General features: G+C 40.7%; 2 protein-coding genes across 9 annotated transcripts in view; both read right to left on the reverse strand.

Moving 5' to 3' along the window:
* Positions 1–15,523, reverse strand: part of kcnma1a (potassium large conductance calcium-activated channel, subfamily M, alpha member 1a) — a 158,341-nt gene extending 142,818 nt beyond the window's left edge. For 2 of the 7 annotated variants that reach the window (XM_085427990.1, XM_085427989.1), the window contains exon 1: positions 14,415–15,521. In XM_085427990.1, coding sequence (XP_085284116.1) covers positions 14,415–14,705 — 291 coding nt within the window. In that variant the 5' untranslated portion in view covers positions 14,706–15,521. Of the gene's footprint in view, positions 1–14,414 lie in introns of all 7 variants that reach the window. The other 5 variants (XM_085427991.1, XM_085427992.1, XM_085427988.1 and 2 more) reach the window with 4 other exon arrangements.
* A 4,069-nt stretch (positions 15,524–19,592) lies between these two features.
* Positions 19,593–21,277, reverse strand: part of dlg5a (discs, large homolog 5a (Drosophila)) — a 39,235-nt gene continuing 37,550 nt past the window's right edge. For both annotated transcript variants that reach the window (XM_085427996.1, XM_085427995.1), the window contains exon 33: positions 19,593–21,217. In XM_085427996.1, the coding sequence (XP_085284122.1) occupies positions 21,114–21,217 (104 nt within the window). In that variant the 3' untranslated portion in view covers positions 19,593–21,113. The remainder of the gene's footprint in view (positions 21,218–21,277) is intronic.

Below are 21,277 nucleotides of genomic sequence, written 5' to 3' on the forward strand. Positions count from 1 at the left end.
ATTTTAAAACTTAGTAGCGGCCGCCATTGCTGGAAACTGGAGTTTGGCTGGGCCGCGCTATGAATTCTGGGATATGGTAGTAATTTGGACAGCCTTATAATCGCAGTATAATCGCAGCCTTTGCGGTTAGAAAATTGCACTTGATCATGTCGCGATATTATCGCAAATGCGATATATCGTTCAGCCCTACTCTCAGCCCTGCCATGTTAGCCCTCAAATCTTTTGCTGAAAATCCACTGTTTACCTGGAATGCATATTTCAGTAATAACTGTATGTTATTTACAGATCAGAAACATTTTGCAGATTATAGATAATGAATAAAAGAACCAATAAACAATCGTTTACTGGTTTATTCAAGGAGCAAAAGATTCTAGTTAACTCGAAGCAATGCAGTGATGTTCCTTCTAGATGAAAAAACAAACAATAAACAGTTATAATGATGAAATATTAACATTTCTGTAGACAAAGTGTCAAGCGCCAGAATGGTATTTGGTATAATCAAAATTATCAGCTGAAATAAGCTTATCGAGCATTGTTATACAAAATACATTGACTGATCATCAACAAGACGTGTCAGTAGAGATATTTCCAACAGAGACTAAGATCAGCCAAAATAATTCAGAAATGCTGTTAGCACCATCTGTGCTTCATGTATTCACCACAGAGCACCTATGAATTAAGGTGCACCTTAATAAAAAATGACATTTGAGAACCTTCCATCCATTTTTTAAACAACTCTAAAACTAACTGCATCATATCAACCTTAATATTTCTGCTTCTTGATTTCTGCAGGCTAGACACTGCGGTTGCACAACCGTTTGGAGATCCTTGACATTCACTGAGTGCATTTTTGTTCCCCAAAGAATGAACCGTGTCGATTCTGAACATTTGTGAGCTTCCTCCCAGTGGCACCCTCAGGCTAAAATGTCAGCTTTGCACATAATGCAATCTAATATGCATAATCTAATAAGCAGATTGCCATGAAATTTGCTGACGAAATGCTCCCAGGGGAATAACCCCTTTTCTTTAGCCCCACTTTCATGACTTTCATGAACTTTAAATTTTTTAGCTGGTAAGCGTCTAAGAATAGCATTATCCCTGCGGCTAACGACTTGCAGAAATTTGGACCTCTTCTCTTATCATTTTGCTCTTATACACCAAATTTTAGCTTTAAAAACATGTGAATGCTGTGATGTTTTAAGGCACAATAACAAACTAGTTGTGCAATGCATGAAGAACCGTACTTTAAATGTTAACCAGTTGCACACCAGTTGTTTAATTAACTAAATGTTTGAATACTGAGTACTGTGTGCATTACTGTGAGACACTGAGTACAACCCATGACTCGGTAGCTTGTAGAACCACCTTTAGCACAATCTTCTAAAACACTTCACATCAATTCATTAAAGTTTGCACACAATTGTTTATGCACAGCTCTGACCCGCCCACCACAGAATTTCATTGTAGTTCAGGTCTGGTCTTTGACTGGCCCATTGCGCTTTGATTCTTCTCTTGATGGCCTCACGTTTGACTCTGGAATACTTTGCTATGAAGAGGAGTTCATGGTCGATTGAATGACTGCAAAGTGCCCAGGTCCTGTGCCTGCAAACAAGCTCAAATCATCACCCCTCCCCCACCGTGTTCTTTAGAGAGAAGCGGCTGTAGCGTCTAGATGCAGCTGAGATGCAGCATTCCATGGTCTGACCTTGGGCTGAATTTCCTGGGACATCCACTCCTGAGAAGATTGCGTGCATTAACACACACCTAAATTCTTCAGACCGGCAAACTCACAACATCTACTTTTACAGAAACAGATGCTCACTTACGTATGATCAGTTATTCACGTGCACTGATATGCAGTGTGATGGAGAGGCCAACACTCCTATATTAACAACCTATTCACACCCCTTTTTAGTTTCTGTGGAACCAATTAAACCTGCTTTTGGGCCATGAGCTTTCCAACTTCATTCTTTAGTAAAGAGCAGTGAGCAACAGAGAGTTGCTCCATAGACAACCGAGAGCTCATAACAGGTTATCAGTCTAAATTAAGTTAAAATTTTCATTAGCAATTAGCTGTATGCAAAATTGTTGAAGAATTTTCTTTCCATGTGTTGAGTGTGAAAAGGGAAACTTGATCAAACTGAAAGATGAGAAAATTTACTTCTGCATCTTTTCTAGACATAAATTTTAAGGCTAAGTGATGATTTAACATCAGCTCATTCATCTTCCCCAGCTCTATTTTTATATTACAAAACAACAAGGTTCTTGATTATTTAAACAAAAGACACAAAAATGTCTAACAACTACTTTTTAAGTGCTCACCAGCACTGACACCGTCAGGAATGTATGAGCACGAGAAGCCTCGCTCATGCTCCCTTCCTGCGCTCTCCATGGTGCTGAAAGTCTCTACTTGTGTAAAATAACTGAGACCGGTAACGATCATGCTTAATAAGCCCTGTCAACACACAACAGAGATGGAGCACAATTGCAGTGTGTCACTGTGGCCAATGGATGTCATGTCTTAGATGAGCAACACTGATAGAATTACGTAGTCTGAATATTAAAACTAGTCCCCGCTGCTCCCGTGGACAACATCATAACTGAAATAGAAATTTCAGAACAGACCACAAACGGCCCCTAAAGATTCAGGATGTTCATTCTAAATGATGCTAATAACGAGAAAAATATTGTGGTAGCACTACTAATTTACAACTTTGGCAATGCCATAGCCAACTTGATAGTGCATGTACAACATGGCCTCTAATACTCTAAGAAAGTCCATGGTTCGAATCCCAGTGAAGCAGTTTTTGCATGTCATTATTCTATCTTGTGAAATAAATAGTTAAATAAAAATGAAAATCATAGATGTATTACTTATCATACCTACATATGATTAACGGGGAGGCCAGGAAATGGCTGGATCTGTCCCATGGTGGTGAATGTACAGCCTGCCTTTCAGAATCTGTTGTGAATGATCAACAGCACTTTCTGTACAAGGCATTTATCTAGTCATTTGCTTCTCCTCATCAACAAATAATATTTCAAGTTGCTGGTTTGCCCACTGAGAGCAACTTAGTACTCTGCATCTTCCCCAAGGACACTTCAAATTGTAGACAGAAGAATCGAACCGCCAGCCCCCGCCAGCAGCGAACAAGCGGAGTGTCAATAATTACAGCAGAGCCACATTTCTTTAACTGTAAGTACCATACTGTTTCCTAAAGAAAACTGGCCCTGCCAACACATAAAACACTTTGTACAGACTCATCCACAATGTCACACATATGCATAATGTATAATGTATACCCCCAAGCAGCTTTTCCAAGTCTGTGTAAAACGATGGGAGTAAAGAGTGAGGCATTACATCTGACGCTGACGCCCTAACCAGCAGCTTCAGAGGAGACACCTACTAGAGATATACAACTCTGTGTATGGGCGTCAGCGTTTAAGGCACCTTACAGCAGGAGATATAGTGTATGCATTTTGTGTCATTAAAGTTTAAACCGATCCATGTTTAAAATGGCTTTAATTGATAGAAAACACACTGCTTAATGCAGATTAAAAGCTAACAGATGACTAACAATCATCATATACAATGCTGCTTAATCTCAATAGCAGAGGCTGTCAGGGAGAAGTATGGCAACTCTGCATTATCATCCATCTTTAATGAGAGCAGCAGCGAAGCCATGCACTCTGCGCATCATCTGTACATCATGTCTACACATGCTGTCATATGGAGCTCAACACTACGGGGATCATCTTACAAAGCTCATGTCACTCTGAAATTGGTCTGCATCGCTTGGTTCATGTCTAGATACATTTCACAGCATTCAGAGCAACGCTGGGCAACAGACGGAACCTGAGTGAGACAAGACCTTCTGGGATTTCACTTCTGCAAGCATCAAGCAACACTGTAATTGACAGCTGGGCTATTCATTCTGCGCAGCCACTCTGGAAAATGTCAGAAGAAGTCAAGAGGTAAAATCATTGTGAAGCAGGCCTGCATACTTTGCCTGAACAAGGTTCAGCTACTAGGCTGCCCTTTGCTGTCATTCATGTTTGCATTCACCCTTCAATAATATTCCCTTTAATCCGCGTCTACGCTTCTGTTTACTAATAGAAACGGACTGGGTTGCTGCCATATGAGGGGCAAGCTAAGCAATGTAGCATGCTGGCTATGAAGGCAGAGAAACCTGATCCTGCTGTTCGCCTGCAAGGAGAAAAACAATTAGCATATTAGCCTGGCTACCTAGGAGGTTAATCGAGACTGGTTGCTGAGGGCAGCGGCTGTGGTGGTGGTGGTGGTGGAGACGAGTAATCCTAACACTTTACCAACCTTCTCAGAAAATGGAAGTTTTGCTTCTGTGCTCACCCACAGATTCGGCCTCACAGAGTCATTTCTGTTGCTAAGAGAGAGAGCAAGAGAGAGCGAGAGAGAAAGATTGGATCTCTAAAGCAGAATCACCGCCTGCTGGGATCTGTGAAGGTCACTGCCATGTCCTCTGCGCACTCCCTCTCTCTATCGCTCTCTGTGCATCACCGCTCACAGCTCAAAGCACCAATTATAACGTTAACCATGTTTTGATGTCCATGTGTCAGTGCACCACTGGCATTGTTGATATCCGAGGTGGGTGGTGGGCTAAGGGGAGTGGAACGAAGATGAGGGGGAGGCTAGGAAATGGCTGGCTCTGCCTGATAATCAGCACCAGAAAATGCGAGTCCCATGGCAGTGAATGTGCTGGTCTGTCTGGCTGCTGTGATTCCATGCAACGACATGCAAGGTTAGGCTGTTTCTAGTACTTTAATAGCTCTGTATGGCAAACATAGAACATCAGAGTATATTTCATAGTTTAAACAGTCAAAAACATTCTGAGACAGTTCCTTTTTTACCACTGCTAAGAAACATACAAACATGTAAGTGACTTTTTAAATTAAGCTATAAAAGAAAAACTAAATCCAATACATGCTGCACGAGGGATGATTATATGCCGCTATCCCTCTATGAACGTCCAAATATAAAAACCAGCTCAACCTTTCAGGTGAAAAATTGTCAGGCATAAAAAAAGCTTTAAACGTTGACTTCTACGACTTGACTATAGGTCGTGCAGACCCAACCAATGCAAACTCTGACATTGAGCCGTTTGACTACAGCTGAAAAAGAGAAGTCGTTAAACACTAGAAACCATAAGCTGTAAACCAGCAGGACAGCCAGGTACTAGCTAGCTATCTCCCTCCTGCAGGCCTCCCATGCCAGCTTAGGTCTCAACCAGCAGAGATATATGCAAATGCGTTTCCACTGCCAGTTTGACTGGAGGAGGATAAGGTGGCTTAAGACAGTATCGCACACACTTTGAAAATGTTAGAAATATCATCCCAATGCTCTTCGCCCTTGTGGAGCCAGGTACGCATTGCCCCTCTAACCTTTCACCTTTGAATGCTTCCTGGGGCACGGATGTCCTTTTAATAGTTCAGAGACTGGCCAAAGAAGACATAACAGCCTGACAGCAGGGTAGCATAGTGGCGGCCCTGGGTGTAGGGGGGCGGGGGACCTCTGTCTATCCCATGATATACATAGTCCAGCCTGATATATGGCCACTTCTTGTCTGTGGATTAACATATATCCCTGTGGCAAACTACAGTTGTCCCTAGATGGCCATCATTTCAGGCCCAGGGAGGATCTTCACTAGATAATAACTCATGAGTCACATGTTCCACATTAGAGGAGTATGAGAAAAGAAGGTTAATCAGTGATACCGAACATAGCCAGTTTGTAAAAGCTTGTTAAATCTAGTGTGTGCTGCTCAAGTACAACATCTATTTCTCCATCTGCTCAGAATCTAAAAGCACATTAAAATTGTGAGACATTTTTACTAAACTCCACACAGCTTATGTCTTTTTCTTTTTGGCTGGATCTTAAAAATAGATTAATGGGTTTTAAGTGAGCTATGAAGGAAAATTTCTGCTTTCCTTCTTAACATAGCTGACTGGATATTTTTTTGAAGAGGTCATCCTTGCTCTGGAAAATATTGCCAATTTGAAGCATTTTTCTGACTTCTTATAGACTGAACAAAGAATTCAAATTAAATAAGTAGCCAGCTAATGATTATGAAAAGAAGGGCTGGGAATAGGCATGTGAGCTGGAGTGGAAACTGGTCACGCTCTGCCCTGGGACAGCTGTGAGGCATGCTCTCTCTCCCGCAAGTGTCAACAACACATGACAAGACGCGTGCAATTCAGCTACTTGCCACAAGAACATAGTCCACCTACACGCATGCCTTCAGTGCACTTGTGCATGTGTGCAGATATACAGCTCTTTAGGAAAGGGTTTGTTTTTTTCATGTATTTTTTCAATTAGTTCTGGATTTTCATAAGCTTTGGGTTGAAGGGGACCAAGTTGGGCCAAGTTAGGCCGGGGTTAGTGAGAGCGACAGCTGATGGCAGGGTGTGTGCACTATGCTGTTCTGGCAAAATGCAGCTGGTCTGTTGCCAAGAGCAAGGGATACACAGGCTCACAACAGTTCCTCTCTGCAGGCACCTCAACAATCTATTCTGCTTAAAGGCGCACCGAAGAGTGCACCAGCGCACCTCATTTCCTCTGCCGTGGAATATTTTTTTCCTTGTGATACGGGGAAATGTTGCCAAAGACACGGAAACACTGAGGTGGGGTTCGGACTCATCTTTCATCAATTCCTTAGAATGAAAGCTAAGCCTTAGTGCATAAAAATCAATAACAATCTTCAATTATGGAAAATGCATTGGGATGATTTAAAATCCACCAGGGTTGCCATATTTCATTAGAGAGGCTCATTGGATTGATTTCTCCTCGCAGTTTGAAAGCAGATTTAAACAATACAGATTTGCCGTTCCACCGTTAAACAACCAAGTGTTAGTTATTAAGACTCTGATCATGTTTTTACCACGAAAACTTAAACCACACACTGACACGGGTCAGAGAAGATGGAGCCTCAGGACCAAATACGTTCTCAACCTTAACTTTATTAGTGAAAATGCACAAGCACAGTCTGGCCAACACATCAAACTCCCATTGAGGAAAACAAACCTTTAATAGCCTTGTGATTGCCCTGTTGACACTTGTCTGTTGCAAACATCAGAAACAGCACATGCTTAATTCAAGGTTTCAACGATAAATGGGCTATTTTAAATTAAATGTAATTATTTTAATTTATTACTCCTGCTGAAGGTTAGGATTTTGATATCAAGGAATTTAAAAAAAGAAACTACAATAGGCTAAAATTTGAATCATTGTACAGTCCTGTACAAGAGTCTTGAGCCATTCATTACAATTTGCTAGGAAAGTGGTGCAGTTATTTATTGAAACATGTAAACATACATGGAAGTACAATGCGGTATATGAGGCATAAACTGTTTGGGCAATTCTTATGAGCTTGAAAATCAATATATGCTATGACCACCTTTTTACTACAATACAGTCTAAATCAGGGATGGGCAATCTCAGTCCACGAGGGCCGGTGTCCTTGCAGGTTTTAGATGTGTCCTCGAACCAACACAGCTGATTTAAATGGCTAAATTAGCTCCTCAACATGTCCTGAAGTTCTCCAGAGGCCTGGTAACGAACTAATCATGTGATTCAGGTGTGTTGACCCAAGGTGAGATCTAAAACCTGCAGGGACACCAGCCCTTGTGGACTGAGATTGCCCACCCCTGGTCTAAACTCTTAAAGAAATTACAAGAAAGCTTCCCTAAGTAGTTTTCAGGAATAGTTCTTCAGGCTTCTTCACAGCTCTTCTTTGGCTGTTGTTGGCTACCTTTTGCTCCTTTCTCTCTCAAAATGGTCCTACACTGCTTCTATAATGTTGAAGTCTGGACCCTGGGGAGGCCAATCCATGACTGATAGAAAAAACACACAGTGGAGCACTTTTATTGTGATTCTGAAAAATAAAGTCATTGCCAATCATTGTCATTGACAATACTTTTTTGTCCTCCACTTATCTAGTTTCCTCACTTTTTTCAAGGACACACTGCACACCATGCCAACATATGCCAAGTTTTGGGTAATAGCACATAGCATCTCTTTGGGAATCATCTTGTTGGTTTAAAAATAAGTGGAAAGAAAAATGCTATTTTATGCCTCGCAAACTGTTTTATCTTTGGCTTTTTTAAGGTTCAACTAAAGTGTTTGTCTTACAGTGTGCTAGTTACAAAATGCATGAAAAGATTTGCATTTGGTTTTTTACAAAGTCGTCTGTTATGTGTAGACAACACTGGTCCATCGGTGCGTTGTTTTATGTGTGAACGATTCAGAGGTCAGTATTAAGAGGCTTAACAAATGAAAAAAATACATTCCTCTGAAGATGGCCAGGTACATCGAGTGGACTAAAGATGACTGAAAAAGCAGCCAATGTCCAAACTTTGAAAGCGCTTCAGAAAGTCTGAAGAACTGCTCCTTGAAAACAAAATATAAAAATATATATAAATTAGGGCTGAACCCAACACTTGCACAGTATTTAACTTCAACACGTAATTCATCAGTATTACAATTTCCTATAATTGGGACGACCTTTAAAATAGCAGCATTACATATGAAAGATTTTGCAAGAAAATTTGACAAAATTTAAAGAAATAGCAGGTGACTCAAGATTTTTGCACGGTAATGTAAAAATGAGCAACAAATGCCGTATCACATAAAGCAGAATTTATATTTATAGAGAAAAATGTAACACTGGTGACGGAGAGGGTCAAACAAATTTTATGTGTCAGACCGCAAATGTAAAACAGCTATATTTGCTGTGTAATTTAATGAGTAAACAATAGTGTATAATATTTGTCATCATTACTACAAAGACAAATATAGAGTGTAGACCCAGGACAAAAAAAGCATGCAAATATATCAGATTTGGATACAGCAAAGCAAATACAGAGTCGAGTGTACATGCAGAGCGAGGAGCACTGCTCCATCGCTGTTCTCGTTGGGCTGTTTAGACAGAAACAATTGCACAGTCCTGATGGCTGTTGGCTCTAAAGTGAACATAAAACTCTGCATGTTGCACCTTAGGGGGATGAGGGGGAGGCTGAAGGTAGCTGCATCAGCTGTTGTACTGAGGTGAGGTGGGAGGTGTATTTTTTTAGCCTCATTTGGTGTATATGTCTCATCAAAACACAGAGATACAATGGGTGGTGTGGTGCTTGGACTGAAGTACGTGACAGTTCACTCTTTTGTTGCTCGTACAGCAGCTGTGTACTGTCAGTTCATACCGGTGTGTAGCTGATGTGAAATCGCATTGTAACAGAAGCCTGTTTCTACATCTCAAAGTCCATCGCCAGGTTTCTTCTGAACATCTGTGGAGTCTTGTGTAAATGAAGTAGCAGTTTAACAGTAAAGTTGACCTCATGGGAAAAGATTTTTAAAAATTTTAAATGTTCTGATTGTGTAAACAGACCAACAGTGACAGTATATGCTTTGTGTCTGCACTTGTATGGTTACGAGACTCCTGCAGAGGTCATGGAGACAATCTACAAAAAAGAGCTTTGAAGCATTTGGTATCTGGACTTTAAGGCAAACACAGTTATTTTCAAAGTGTGACCAGGTCGATTTAGAGCCTCACTGTGCACCCTTACACTTAAATCTATCCAAACAGCAAATAAAAACATAACCCGAGTGTTAAAATAATAGCAAACAAAGTGCAAAATGCATTAGTCACAGATGGGGTTTTAAACTGTACTCTGTAAAAGAATGGCGAATGACTTATACTGCCCCCATGTTCTGCCTCTTAAATGCAGACCTAGGTTGCTGGAGCTGGAAAGAGTACACTATGATCGTAAATAAAAAGAGACACATTTGGAACCTGCCCTCAGACTGAAGCAACAATTGTTCAAAGACAGGAAAATTTATGCCCATAACCACAAAATCAATCGATAAATATTTTGATTATTTCATAAACTTCATTCGAATAATTTTATTTGCTTCTCACCTGTAGAACAGACCTGATCGAGGATTTCTCAGTTTTCACTGAGCCACTTTCTACAGAGGACAATGGCGCCATTCATGCTTGAATAGAAAGTGGTGCCACAAATGCAAAGCCTCTATACGCCTCCTCCTCCTCACACATTCAAAATAACACAGGCGTCATATAAGAACTCCTGGAGGTGGCATGATGCAGAGTAGATAACTAGACCATTAGATAACCATACTGCATTGAAGCATCACACCACAAAAAACGGTCCAGGACTCTACATGAGGAAAATAAAGAGCAGGCTTATATATTAACAAGCCTGTCAGCGTGGCCTTAGTGTCCTCCACTTCAGTACCTCTGAGTGGGTATGCTTACATTTCCCCTCAGTCATACATATTCATTATAATTTTCTTGAGTGAGACTTTCCCTTCTTAGGAAACCCCTTATTTAGACTGTGTGAAGTCTTTACTGTAAAAAGGGAATTGAATAATCAAGCTCACCCAGGCAGCGAGAGAACGGCTGTTTACAGGATAACTTGAAGCAAATCAAATTAGAAATGTAGTAAATATGTGGTTTAAAAATGGCATTTGGGCAATCTGAAATGCCTGGCAGATAAATGATTCCATAAATATAGCCATTACAGCACAATGCCAGAAACATCAATAGCTTTTTTTTATTATTATTATCTTATGTTGGGCTTCTTTTTTTTTCAGTCCACATAGGAGGAAGAACCAGACCTATAAAGTATTGTTCTGTAGTGTGGAATACAAGCGTATTGCCTTGTTTTAGAGAGGCAGAGGTAATGCTGTAAACATCGCTTGTTTACGGAGTTTTGATCATTTTTCCAACAACTCTTAGGTGCATCTATCAGCTTTGCCGTTTTAAGAACAGCACAGCGCAGGTTTGCAGACTTGAAATGGCCCCAATTCCAAAAATCCAAAATACTGCACTTGACGTTTTACTTCGCTACATCTTCTCATCTTTTTCCTACTTCCAGTACGATCCTTTGATCTTTCACTTCTATCTTATAAGCCTGACAGAGAAGAGTTAGGATACAGCTGTGTATCAACAGCAGAGCACACAAGGACACTACACAAGGTATGTAACACAACACCCCCTCTAAAACCCTTCATCACCCTCAAACCCCCCGTTTCCATTTCCTCCTGTGTCTCTCTCAGAGTTTCCACCTCTGTTTCCTTGCCCGTGATTCCAGGTTCCCAGTACCGCCACAGAAAGCTGACCACCGCCACCACGCCAGCTATGCATCCTGTTTCTGACATATGCCAACTTAGCCTGCTGCACTAGTCAGCTGAACACAGATCCAGTTTCCCCTTCTTAATACCCCTAACAAGCCTTTTCCCTCAGCAGCCAAGTGTCAAGCCTATCAAAGTCACCTAACGGGATGACTCTGCCTTCCACACACAGCAACACAAAAACAAAGGGAAAGTACGAGCACTAACTAAGATACACGCTCTCATTTTTTGCTATTTCTCCTCATTTGCAAGATATAAGATGCAAACAGATACCGACTAACAGTCACAAGATGGATACCTAATTATATTTGCATGGTTTGTTTTCATCACTTTCTCAGCGGGATGGTGAGAAGTATGAGGGAAGACATATGGTTTGATGCCATTTCTTACACCAGGATCCATGAGCACAACTAAATGACAGAATCCTGACAGCTAATACTGGTGTAGAAAATGTATTTCTATTAACAGGATACGAACCACAGGCTTTCAAGGTGGCTGTAATTAAACCGTCTCAGCTAACTATAGAACATTCTACAATCTTCCTCTTATTTCTAAAATCCTTGAAAGAGTGGAAACAGTAAACAGATTATTTGCAGAGGAATGGTATATTTGAAGAGTTTTAGTCAAGATTTAAAGTACATGGTAGCATAGAAACAGCACTAGTGAAGGTTATAAATGATCTGATTGCCTTTGACAGTGAACTCATCTCTATGCTCGTGTTGTTAAACCTCAGTGTAGGATTCAATACAGCTGATCATATCATTTTAATACAGAGACTAGAATGCATTATAGGCATTAAAGGAACTACACTATAATGGTTTGAATCATATCTATCTGGTAGACTCCAATTTGTTTATGTAAAAAACAAAAAGTTAGTCATGGAGTTCCACAGGGTTCTGTACTGGGACCAATACTATTTAAATTATAAAACACTGCTTTATTTATTTCTCTATAAAGCCAGTTGTTTTAACACCTGTTAAACAACAGGTGTGTCTTAAAGACAAACATCTGGATGAGCTCCAATTGTCTTCTCAAGTCAGACATAACTGGTTATTATATTTGGAACTAAACATCTTAGAAACATGGTGTTTCACGTATCGTGGATGGCAGTAACCTCCAGTAACAGTGTGAGGAATCTGAGTCATTTTTGATCAGAATATGTTATTCAATGTTCACATTAAACAAATATTTAAAAATGCTTCCTTTCACCATCGCAATAGCTCTAAAATTAGAAATATCCTGTCTTGAGGTGATGCTGAAAACCTATTTCATGCATTTGTTACTTCTAAGGTAAACTACTGTTATTCACTATTATCAGATTATTCTAAAAGTTGCCTGAAAAGCCTTCAGTTAATCCAAAGCACTGTAGTTAGAGTACTGACAGCAACTACAAAGAGAGCATATTTTTTCCACATATTGACTTCTCTTCATTGGCTCCCTGTTAAATGCAGAATCAAATTTAAACTCCTTCTCTCCACATACAAAATTTTTAAGAATCAGAACCCATCATATTTTAAAGACCTCATAGCAGTATATTATCCTAATGGAGCACACCGCTCTCAGACTGCTGGCTTGCTTGTGATTCCTAAAGTAGAATGGGAGGTAGAGCCGTCAGCTTTCAGGTCCCTCTTCTGCGGAACCAGCTCCAAGTTTGGACTTGGGAGACAGATACCTTTTAAGATTAGGATTAAAACTTTCCTTTTTGATAAAGCACATATTTAAGGCTGGATCGGTTGTCTTTGAGACATCCTATAGATATGCTGTAATAGGTTCCAACTCCTGTGAGACACTGAGCATTGATTTATTTACCACTGACGCATATCATTACATTTTTGTCCTCTCTCTCCCTTGGAGCAGATAGGAGTAAAACACACTTTTCTCTTCCTGAGCCTGGTTCCACAAGTGAGATCTTCCTGTTAAAAGGGAGTTCTTCCTTTCCACCCCCGTAAAGCCCTTGCTCATCAGACATTTGATTATTGGAATTTGCTTCCAAATAAATAGAAACCCAACAGTATTGTGATTGTGATTTGGCTCTATATTTAAAAAAAATAAATAAACATTAATTGAATTTAAGGGTGCAGCTCTTTATGTCCCATTTTATACCAGTCCTTATAAGAAAGAGATACAGGCAGGAAAGGGTCAAGTCCACCAAAAACACATGATAGCAGAGCAGTGGGAGTGAGAAGGGTCATTCATTTGAATATCAAGGACAAAGGATATCACTCTCACTCTCTGTTCTATCTGTCCATCAACACAAAAACATCCTCTTTCCCCCCAAATTCTATAAAACCGCTGAAGACAGATCGGCAGCATGACTGCACTTGCTTTCTTGTATTTGTTCTTTGGATTAATATTAACATATCTCCCGTGGCAAGTAAGCATCGTAAAATAAAATACTGTAAGCCGTGTTTTGCACACTCTGCGAATTACTTTTAAAACACCCCTCTGTTCAGGGGACCACTTGGACTATACACAAGTGTGTGAGTCACGTATGAAGCTGCCTTTAATACAAATGTGAATCAGCCATGATTCATCTACCCCCAGCAAAGTAATGGGCAGTCACCCTTATTATACCGTTTCTATATTAGTCCTGCAGACAGGTTACCTTCATCATGCCACGAAAATATTTGATGTGCAGCACAAACACCTAGTGTAAACATTTAGGAGGATAAATGCAGGGGGGAAAGGATCCAAAATTGAAGAGGGCACGCTATCTCAATCTTAATGTCCATGAGAAGTCCCAGTGGACTTCATTAGGAGTGCAGGATCATATGCGTGGTTACATAAAACTAGTGCATGCCATGTGAAATCCACACTTTCACCTGAGAACTTAGCAGCTGACATGGCATGAGGATACTTTTGTGTTTTGCTAAAGCTAAATAAAATGAAGGAACTGCTCTCCTCTCATCCCACCCATAGCTGTCATGCAACATCACCCCCTTCATTCAGGAGTGGGAGGTAGTAAACAGCCAAAGGACAATAACAATCATGCTGAATTCATTCTAAAGGCGCTTCAATCGGCACAGCACTCCGGGGTGTGCAGAAGATGTACATAAAAAGGAAACCATCAGATTCAGCCAAGGGAAATGCAGCTTGCGTTATGAAAGCCATTATAGAACAAGAAGTCAGGTCAGTGCCATAGAAATACACAAGGATGTGTATAGCATGTGCATCAGTGATTATGTACGAGCAAATTCAGAAAGAAAGACTGTTGATGGGCCAGCAGACATACCTTGTTTTTAATGTTGCAGTGACAGCAAACAGTCCACAGATATTTGAGGGTCCTCCATAGCAGAATGATGAAGAGACCCCCAAAAAACGTCACCATGGAGGAGGCGAGGAATGCCCACCACATGCGCTGGCCATTATTGTCGCAGGGCACCTCGGACGAGTACGGGATGACAACGTCTGCCATCCTCGATATTAAGATCGAAGAGTCCGGATTTATGTTATTATTGATATTGCTTGTCCTCATAGAGCTGTCGCTTCCATGGGGAACCGTGCCATCTGCCTCAGCTAGCATTTAGGAGCCTTGGAGAGCCTGTGCCAGCGTCCCCAGCCCCACTCACCAGCCATATTGCTTGGGAAAAATAAAAACAAATCTCCCTCTTTGCTGTAGATTATGTTAACCCACCCGATAAAGTCTCTTTCTGTTTTTCACAAGCCTGTGAATTGTTTGTTCGTGACAGAAGGAGACACGGCACACGCGAACCTATCCAAAACAGCGGGTCGGTGGCCTTTGGCGAGAGGCATTTAAATCCGCAATAATGACGAATCTTAGGCGCTTCTCCTTCCGAGGGGGTTCTCTGGCTCTTTCACGCAATATGCCATGGCAGAGACGGCATCGTTTGCAGCCGTCGAGGCTGCCACTGATATTTCGGTTAATGTAAACACAGCGCCGGGGAAAATTGTTGCAGCCCAATCTCAGCGAGTCGACCTCTAGCCGTCTTCCATTCAGGTATCCTGTCGATTCACAGGCGGAGAATCGATTTCATTTTCTTGAAGCGTTAATCGAATGTGAGAGGACTGGAAAAGAAAAAAAAGGTTGGAAAAGCTGGGGAGAAAGTGCACATGAATCTAATTTAATTCTAGAGGTGTGTAGCTGTCACTGCAGAGAACAAGACTGTTTTCTTGCGGGCGTTTTCGTTGTCAATTCTGCGTAAAAGGGCTGGCGCTCGGGTGGTTATCGCTGTCTCCATTCGGTCCCCTGCAGCCCTGGCACGGAGCGGCCAGCTGAGAGCGCCTGTCAGATCCGCTCCAGAGGAGAGCGGGGAGATTTACAGGTAGGAGGGCGGAGCGAAGCGCTAATAATAAAGACGGACAGAGGGCAGAAATACCGTTTATTCCAAGTACCGACCGGAGTCCGCTGCTCGGACGTATAAAGAAGAAGTGGGCTACAGTTGCGCCTTTGCGTCTTTATTGCACGCCAGTGACGCACGTCGCAAAACAAGCAGGGATTTTAACAAAGGGACTATGTTGATCAGCCACAAACTTCAGTATCCTGATTAACATAAAAAAAAACGATAACCACTCCCACCCCATCCCCACTGGGTTCTTATACAAGGCAGCATAAAACAGCCTGTATGGATATTATTGTAATGAGTGTTCATTAAGGATTGTGCTCCTTTTTCAATTACTGAGTCTGTGGATTTTCATCTATGCATGGTTCCCATTTAAAAAACTGAACTTGGGCCACAGGATAAATGCCCCTCCCAATTACTGTAATATGCTTAGGCTTTTAGCTCACATATTGGGTCAAAAACAGGTGTGGATTGGTGATGACGGCAAGCTATGACTAGCAGTAGTTTATGGCTGCCCTCAAGTAACCAGCCAGAGCAAAGGATATGTGGATACAGCTGGCTTAGGGCCCTGAATAACCACTGACCTCTCTAATGAGCAGCAGACAGGCAGGTGCACACAGCCACCTGTGTCACAAGGCTCCAGACTTCTTAGAGATCGTTTGCAATGAAGTCCCATCAAAATGTCTTTCATAATACTTAACTTTAGCTGACAGCTCAGCCAAAGGTTTCTTCTGGACTGCGATGATTGCAATGCCCGGATTAGCAAAGATCAAGGAAAGGAATATTAACAAGTGTTGCTCTAAGCCAGTCATTTTAGGGAATGAGTTTCACCATACAAATCCCCCATGAAGCCTGGTGGTATGAGACCTAATGTCAAGCACAGATTGTTTGAAAAGGTAAACATGCCGATGCATATGAAGAAGACGTGTGGTAAACTGGAAATATCAGTGTTTCAAAAACAAAAGCACCTGTAAATGCTACAAATCTGTTAAACTGGTGTAAAACACTGAAGACAAAGCTGTCTGTAAATGACAGCACTGCAGAGTTATGACTGTCTGCAGAAGCGCCTTGCAGAACAACACTTTACCCACCTTTGGTTCACATATTTAATAAGAGTAAAAGAAAAAGAGTAGCAACCTCCAAGTTTTTTTGTTGTTGTTGTTTTTTCTTAATCTTGTGATTTCCTATTTCCTTCCTTTATTTACACCAAGTTTGGTGAGAATCAGACAGGACAAATGTTAAAGCACACCTTTATTCAAGCAAGATTTGATCAGCAAGTCCTCAGCCTGGGACATAACTGTTCAAGTACAGGCATTAATCCACAGCTCTGAAGTCGTCCTCCTGCTGGTAAAACAGTGAACTGTCCCATTAAAGGCAAATGATGCTGCCCCACATTAGGTCTGCCATCATGATGCACTGCCAGGAAGCAAAAATGTTGCTTGAACTCAGGGTAGACTGGTGAAATGATAATAACTTTTAATAAGATTTCAAATGCCTTCAGATGAAAATATGTATTAATGCTCATTTTATAATACCTGGTTGTCAAATCTCATGAAAAAAAAGAAAGCACCCATAGCACATGTCCCATAATAAATAGTGCTGAGGGTTATACTGTTAGAGGGAGCTTCAACTGGTCTTTCCTGATGAAAGGCCAGCTGTTGGGTGAGTGGTTCCTGTGGGCCAGCAGAACTTTCACTCAAGGATGACGAGGCGGACAGACGATGGGATTGGCATTAAAGCAGTCAGGTGGTAATCTGCAGGACATTTTGGAGATGCTGAAGTCAACATGCCGGAGAACCAAAAGACGGCCAATCGAACAAATCCATCCCACCGAGCGTAAAACATGCCATCTCACTTCAACAACGAGATGTGACGTGAGCCTGGAAAGGCCACGGCTCACCAGTGCGGACTACAAAGATCCTTCGCTGTCAGACTTCAGACTTATCGTGTTCAGTTGAGCTGTCAGCAGCTGTCTTGAAACAGACACCCCAGCAGGAAGGTTGGAGACCATACTCCTTTCTAAAACAGGCACGAGGAGACTTGGAGGACATAAAGATCTTGGGCACTGCATAGTAGAGCTGCACATAAAAGTCTATCAGATTTAGGGAGTAATTTGAGGCCAACATCTCGAACAACATTCTCCGGAGAGCATTTTCACTGCCATGTTTATTCTCACCATTGTACAACTACAGCACATGGCCTGATATCAGAATCAGAATACTTTATTAATCCCTAGGGAAATTATATTGCTGATTATGCAGAATCAGTGCTGGATGTTTTTTGAGACACTGGGCGCTCTCTTGCCTCAAGGAATCCAACAGGCAGCTGTGGGGTGGTCACTCGCTGTGATATTATTGGTTAGAGGGCCACATGAACCCGGATGAAGAGCTCAGAGGTATCAGACTACAGTAGCTGCAGAATTCCAGCTGCATGGAACATGATTCTCATATCTTATATAGATCTGGACTATTTGTTCATTTTTGTAAGGAACACCTTGTTTTCCAAGCAAAACTCTTGTTTGTGTTAAAGAAATTATAGTGAAGTCTTGGTACTTGTCTTTAATGGAAATCTGATTGATTTTTTAAAAATCCAACATGAAAGGAAAGATGCTGGTAGAATGTAAGAATTCAGTGCCAGATTGGCCAGCATAAACATCAAGATTACACGGGTCAGTCACAATCAGATGGCAACACTGGGCTTAACAGTGTAACACAATGATAATTACAATAAATAATATCATTTTATACTAGCTGGTGTTCATAATATACCCAGTGATAAAGTTCAATTCTATACAAATATCAGCGCTCCAAATTATGATGTAACACACTTATGTCCAAAAGAAGGTGAGATCTTTGTAGTAATCTAAGAAAAATCACTTTTAGCAGTTTGATTCATCGTGTAGTGATTTACACATTCCCAAAAGATCCACAGTTTGATCCCAGGGAGACACAAATCCCATTGGATTGTGTCAAAAAAGTAGCCTAGAAGTTTGATGTAGCTCTAAAGGTCTCTGAACCGTTTTAATCAGGTAGTCGTATTAAGTGCCTCATGTTTCTGTATTTGATAAACAACCAGTTTCTCAAAATTTAGGAGAAAAAAAAAATATTGGTGGATATAATGGAGCTGCCTTTACAAATGACCTGGATCAAACCAATTTGCATGACTTGTCTCATGCTGCTCATACTGCTGCTTTTATGCCACTGAAATGACGCTGAATTGTATACTTTTCTTAAGTTCCAGGCAGATATTTTCCAATTGCCTTTTCTCATCTCTGAAACCATTTCATCTGCTAATTTCAGTAAAACAAGATCCCTTTTGTCCTTAAACATCTCTGTAGGACATGGCTGCATTTTTAGTGGCGCATTTGCTCTCAGCTCTCCTTTAAACCATGATCCAAAACATGAAGATGAGACTGAGAAGCATGCTGAAAATCGTACATGTTGTACCAACATATTTTCTTTGATACTTCCCAAACATAAATAGTCATTTAACCAAAAAAAAAAAAAAAAAAGACTCAATGAGCCCATGTTGTGATACAGAAAATGAGCTTTATTCTCATGTTAATGTCTTAACATACAAATCACATTCTTTTTAATAAAAGAAAAATTCAATCAGTACCTGGCATCTACACTCTTTCTCTACAAGTACAACCACTTCACGTTGTGTCCTGCTCTCTAAACATACGCTACCTACTCATAAAAATAGTAACATTACAGTTTGCTTCTGTTTACTCCTTTAGCCCAATAGTCAAACACGTGGACCTTTTTGTTTTGTTCGAAAAACTGTGCAAGAGTAGATCCCTTTTTAATATTTCAAATAAGAAGTGATCCTTTCCCCCTAATTACGAATAAAAAGGCCATCAATGAAATGTAAGGAACTGATGTGATACATAAAAACATGAATTAGCCACAACAAAAATTAGAGTACCTATTCATAATCTGCTGGAAACCTAAGAACAGTGACATGTTTAAGGTTCACAGAAAAAACAAGTGCAAAACAGAAATAAAGGATAAAGTTGACTTAGTGGATTTTGGCACAACAAGATACAGGATATGGTTTGATGGAAGGGCAGAATATCTGTAGTCAATATTTTTTGCTTCTTGAATAACAAAAAAAAAAAAAAAAAAAAAATTAAATAACAATGAAAAGTCAGTAACATTTAAACGGATCAGAGGAAACTCCAATAAGACATTACCCTGCAAATTTTGCTTCATAGTGTCTCTGAATGAGTACGTAAGTGACTGGCAACGAACCACAGAGAGAGAAAAAAAGTCTTTAAAAAGAAACATTAAAAAAGAAAAACACATGCTAATACCTGCAAAGACGTGACTTGACTGCCAGACGTTCCTAGGCATATGACCTAGTGAAAATACATGAACTATATATTTATATATATATACTTATATATATATTTTTGCTTGTTTTTTTTCTGTATCTGCATACTGTATAAGGTATACTCTATAGTGTTGTTAAATATATGTTAAAGAGAGAATGATAGTTACACAGTGGTCTGTCTAGCCCTGGAGTGCATTCTGAGGAGTTGACCCGTTGGTCGCCGCTTCGACCTACCCTCCAAACCTCGCCATTGTCATGCGCTCTACATAGTACTGGTCTCAAATCAGCCTCTGAATCATCTAGTCCACCACGGGTGAAATGATACATCGGATCCAGATTAGAAACTCAGAGAAAAAAAAGAAAGAAAGAAAAGAAGAAAAAAAAATCCTCAGCTTTCTGGCTAAGTGATCAAGGGCTGGTTTCAGATCAGGCCTTTTCTCCGAAGGCACTTCCGAAAGGCCCGTAAGCTGTCCACACACCCAGCTACTACAGAAACACAATGCATAGAGCAAACATCAATGTGTTTAGAGTTTTGATGGCCATCACTGCTGAGATGGGCTCAGTAAGACCACAGCTACATACTTCAAGAGGTTTGATACTTCTTTTCTTTTTTTTTTCCTTCTTTTTTTCCTGTTTTGTGATGAAACACCACGCGAATGTGATGTCTGATCCTGGCATTACATTTCTATAGCATAGTATCAATGTGATTCAACTCATTTGAAATTGTCATTACAATTGTGTACAACAGTCTCAATGTTGCTTTTTTTCCCCCTCTCCACACTCAAACTCACACGCACACACATACACACACACACAATACAATTAGTTGTCAGTCATCATCAAATGGGTGCATAATTTCAGGGAAACCACAAATGTCATCTGGTACACGGGCGGGTCAGAGGTGGCTGAACTTCATTAGTAAGGAGGTTTGCGTACATGGGGGCGGGGCACACGCATTCAAGCAAATATTGAACACCAATAGTCAGACTCGTCTTTTGACTGTAAACGGACGCTTACATTGCAGCATCACAAATACACCACCACAAACCCTTAGGGAAGACTGAAAGAACTCTAATGTTGATATCCAGTGCTACTAACCTGCTCCCGAGTACATCACAAAATAAACGAGGTTCTGATTAGGAATCATAACAAAAGACAACATTAAAAAAAATATAGCAATAATTTACACAACTAGCTCTATGTAGTGTACCTAATGGTGTAGTGTGAAAGGGTTAATTAGTGTGCGGGGAATGGGGATGAAAGCCGAAGCTTGCTGTAATAGCTGCTCGTCTCCTCTAGGGGCAGCCGAGTGGAGTCCACAGGACTTTACTTTGTTCTTGATCAACTATAGTCATGATCTGAGTGCAAATGTACGGGAGGGTGCCGCCTTGGACAATACCTGAAAAGACAAAAATACTTTATTAAAGCCAAGCGGTTTTTTTTCTGTTTGTGGGTTGTT

Source organism: Rhamphochromis longiceps, linkage group LG13 (genome assembly GCF_057381845.1).
Source record: "Rhamphochromis longiceps isolate RC_006_pf linkage group LG13, R_longiceps_female_GT1.1, whole genome shotgun sequence".
Classification (NCBI taxonomy): Eukaryota; Metazoa; Chordata; class Actinopteri; order Cichliformes; family Cichlidae; genus Rhamphochromis; species Rhamphochromis longiceps.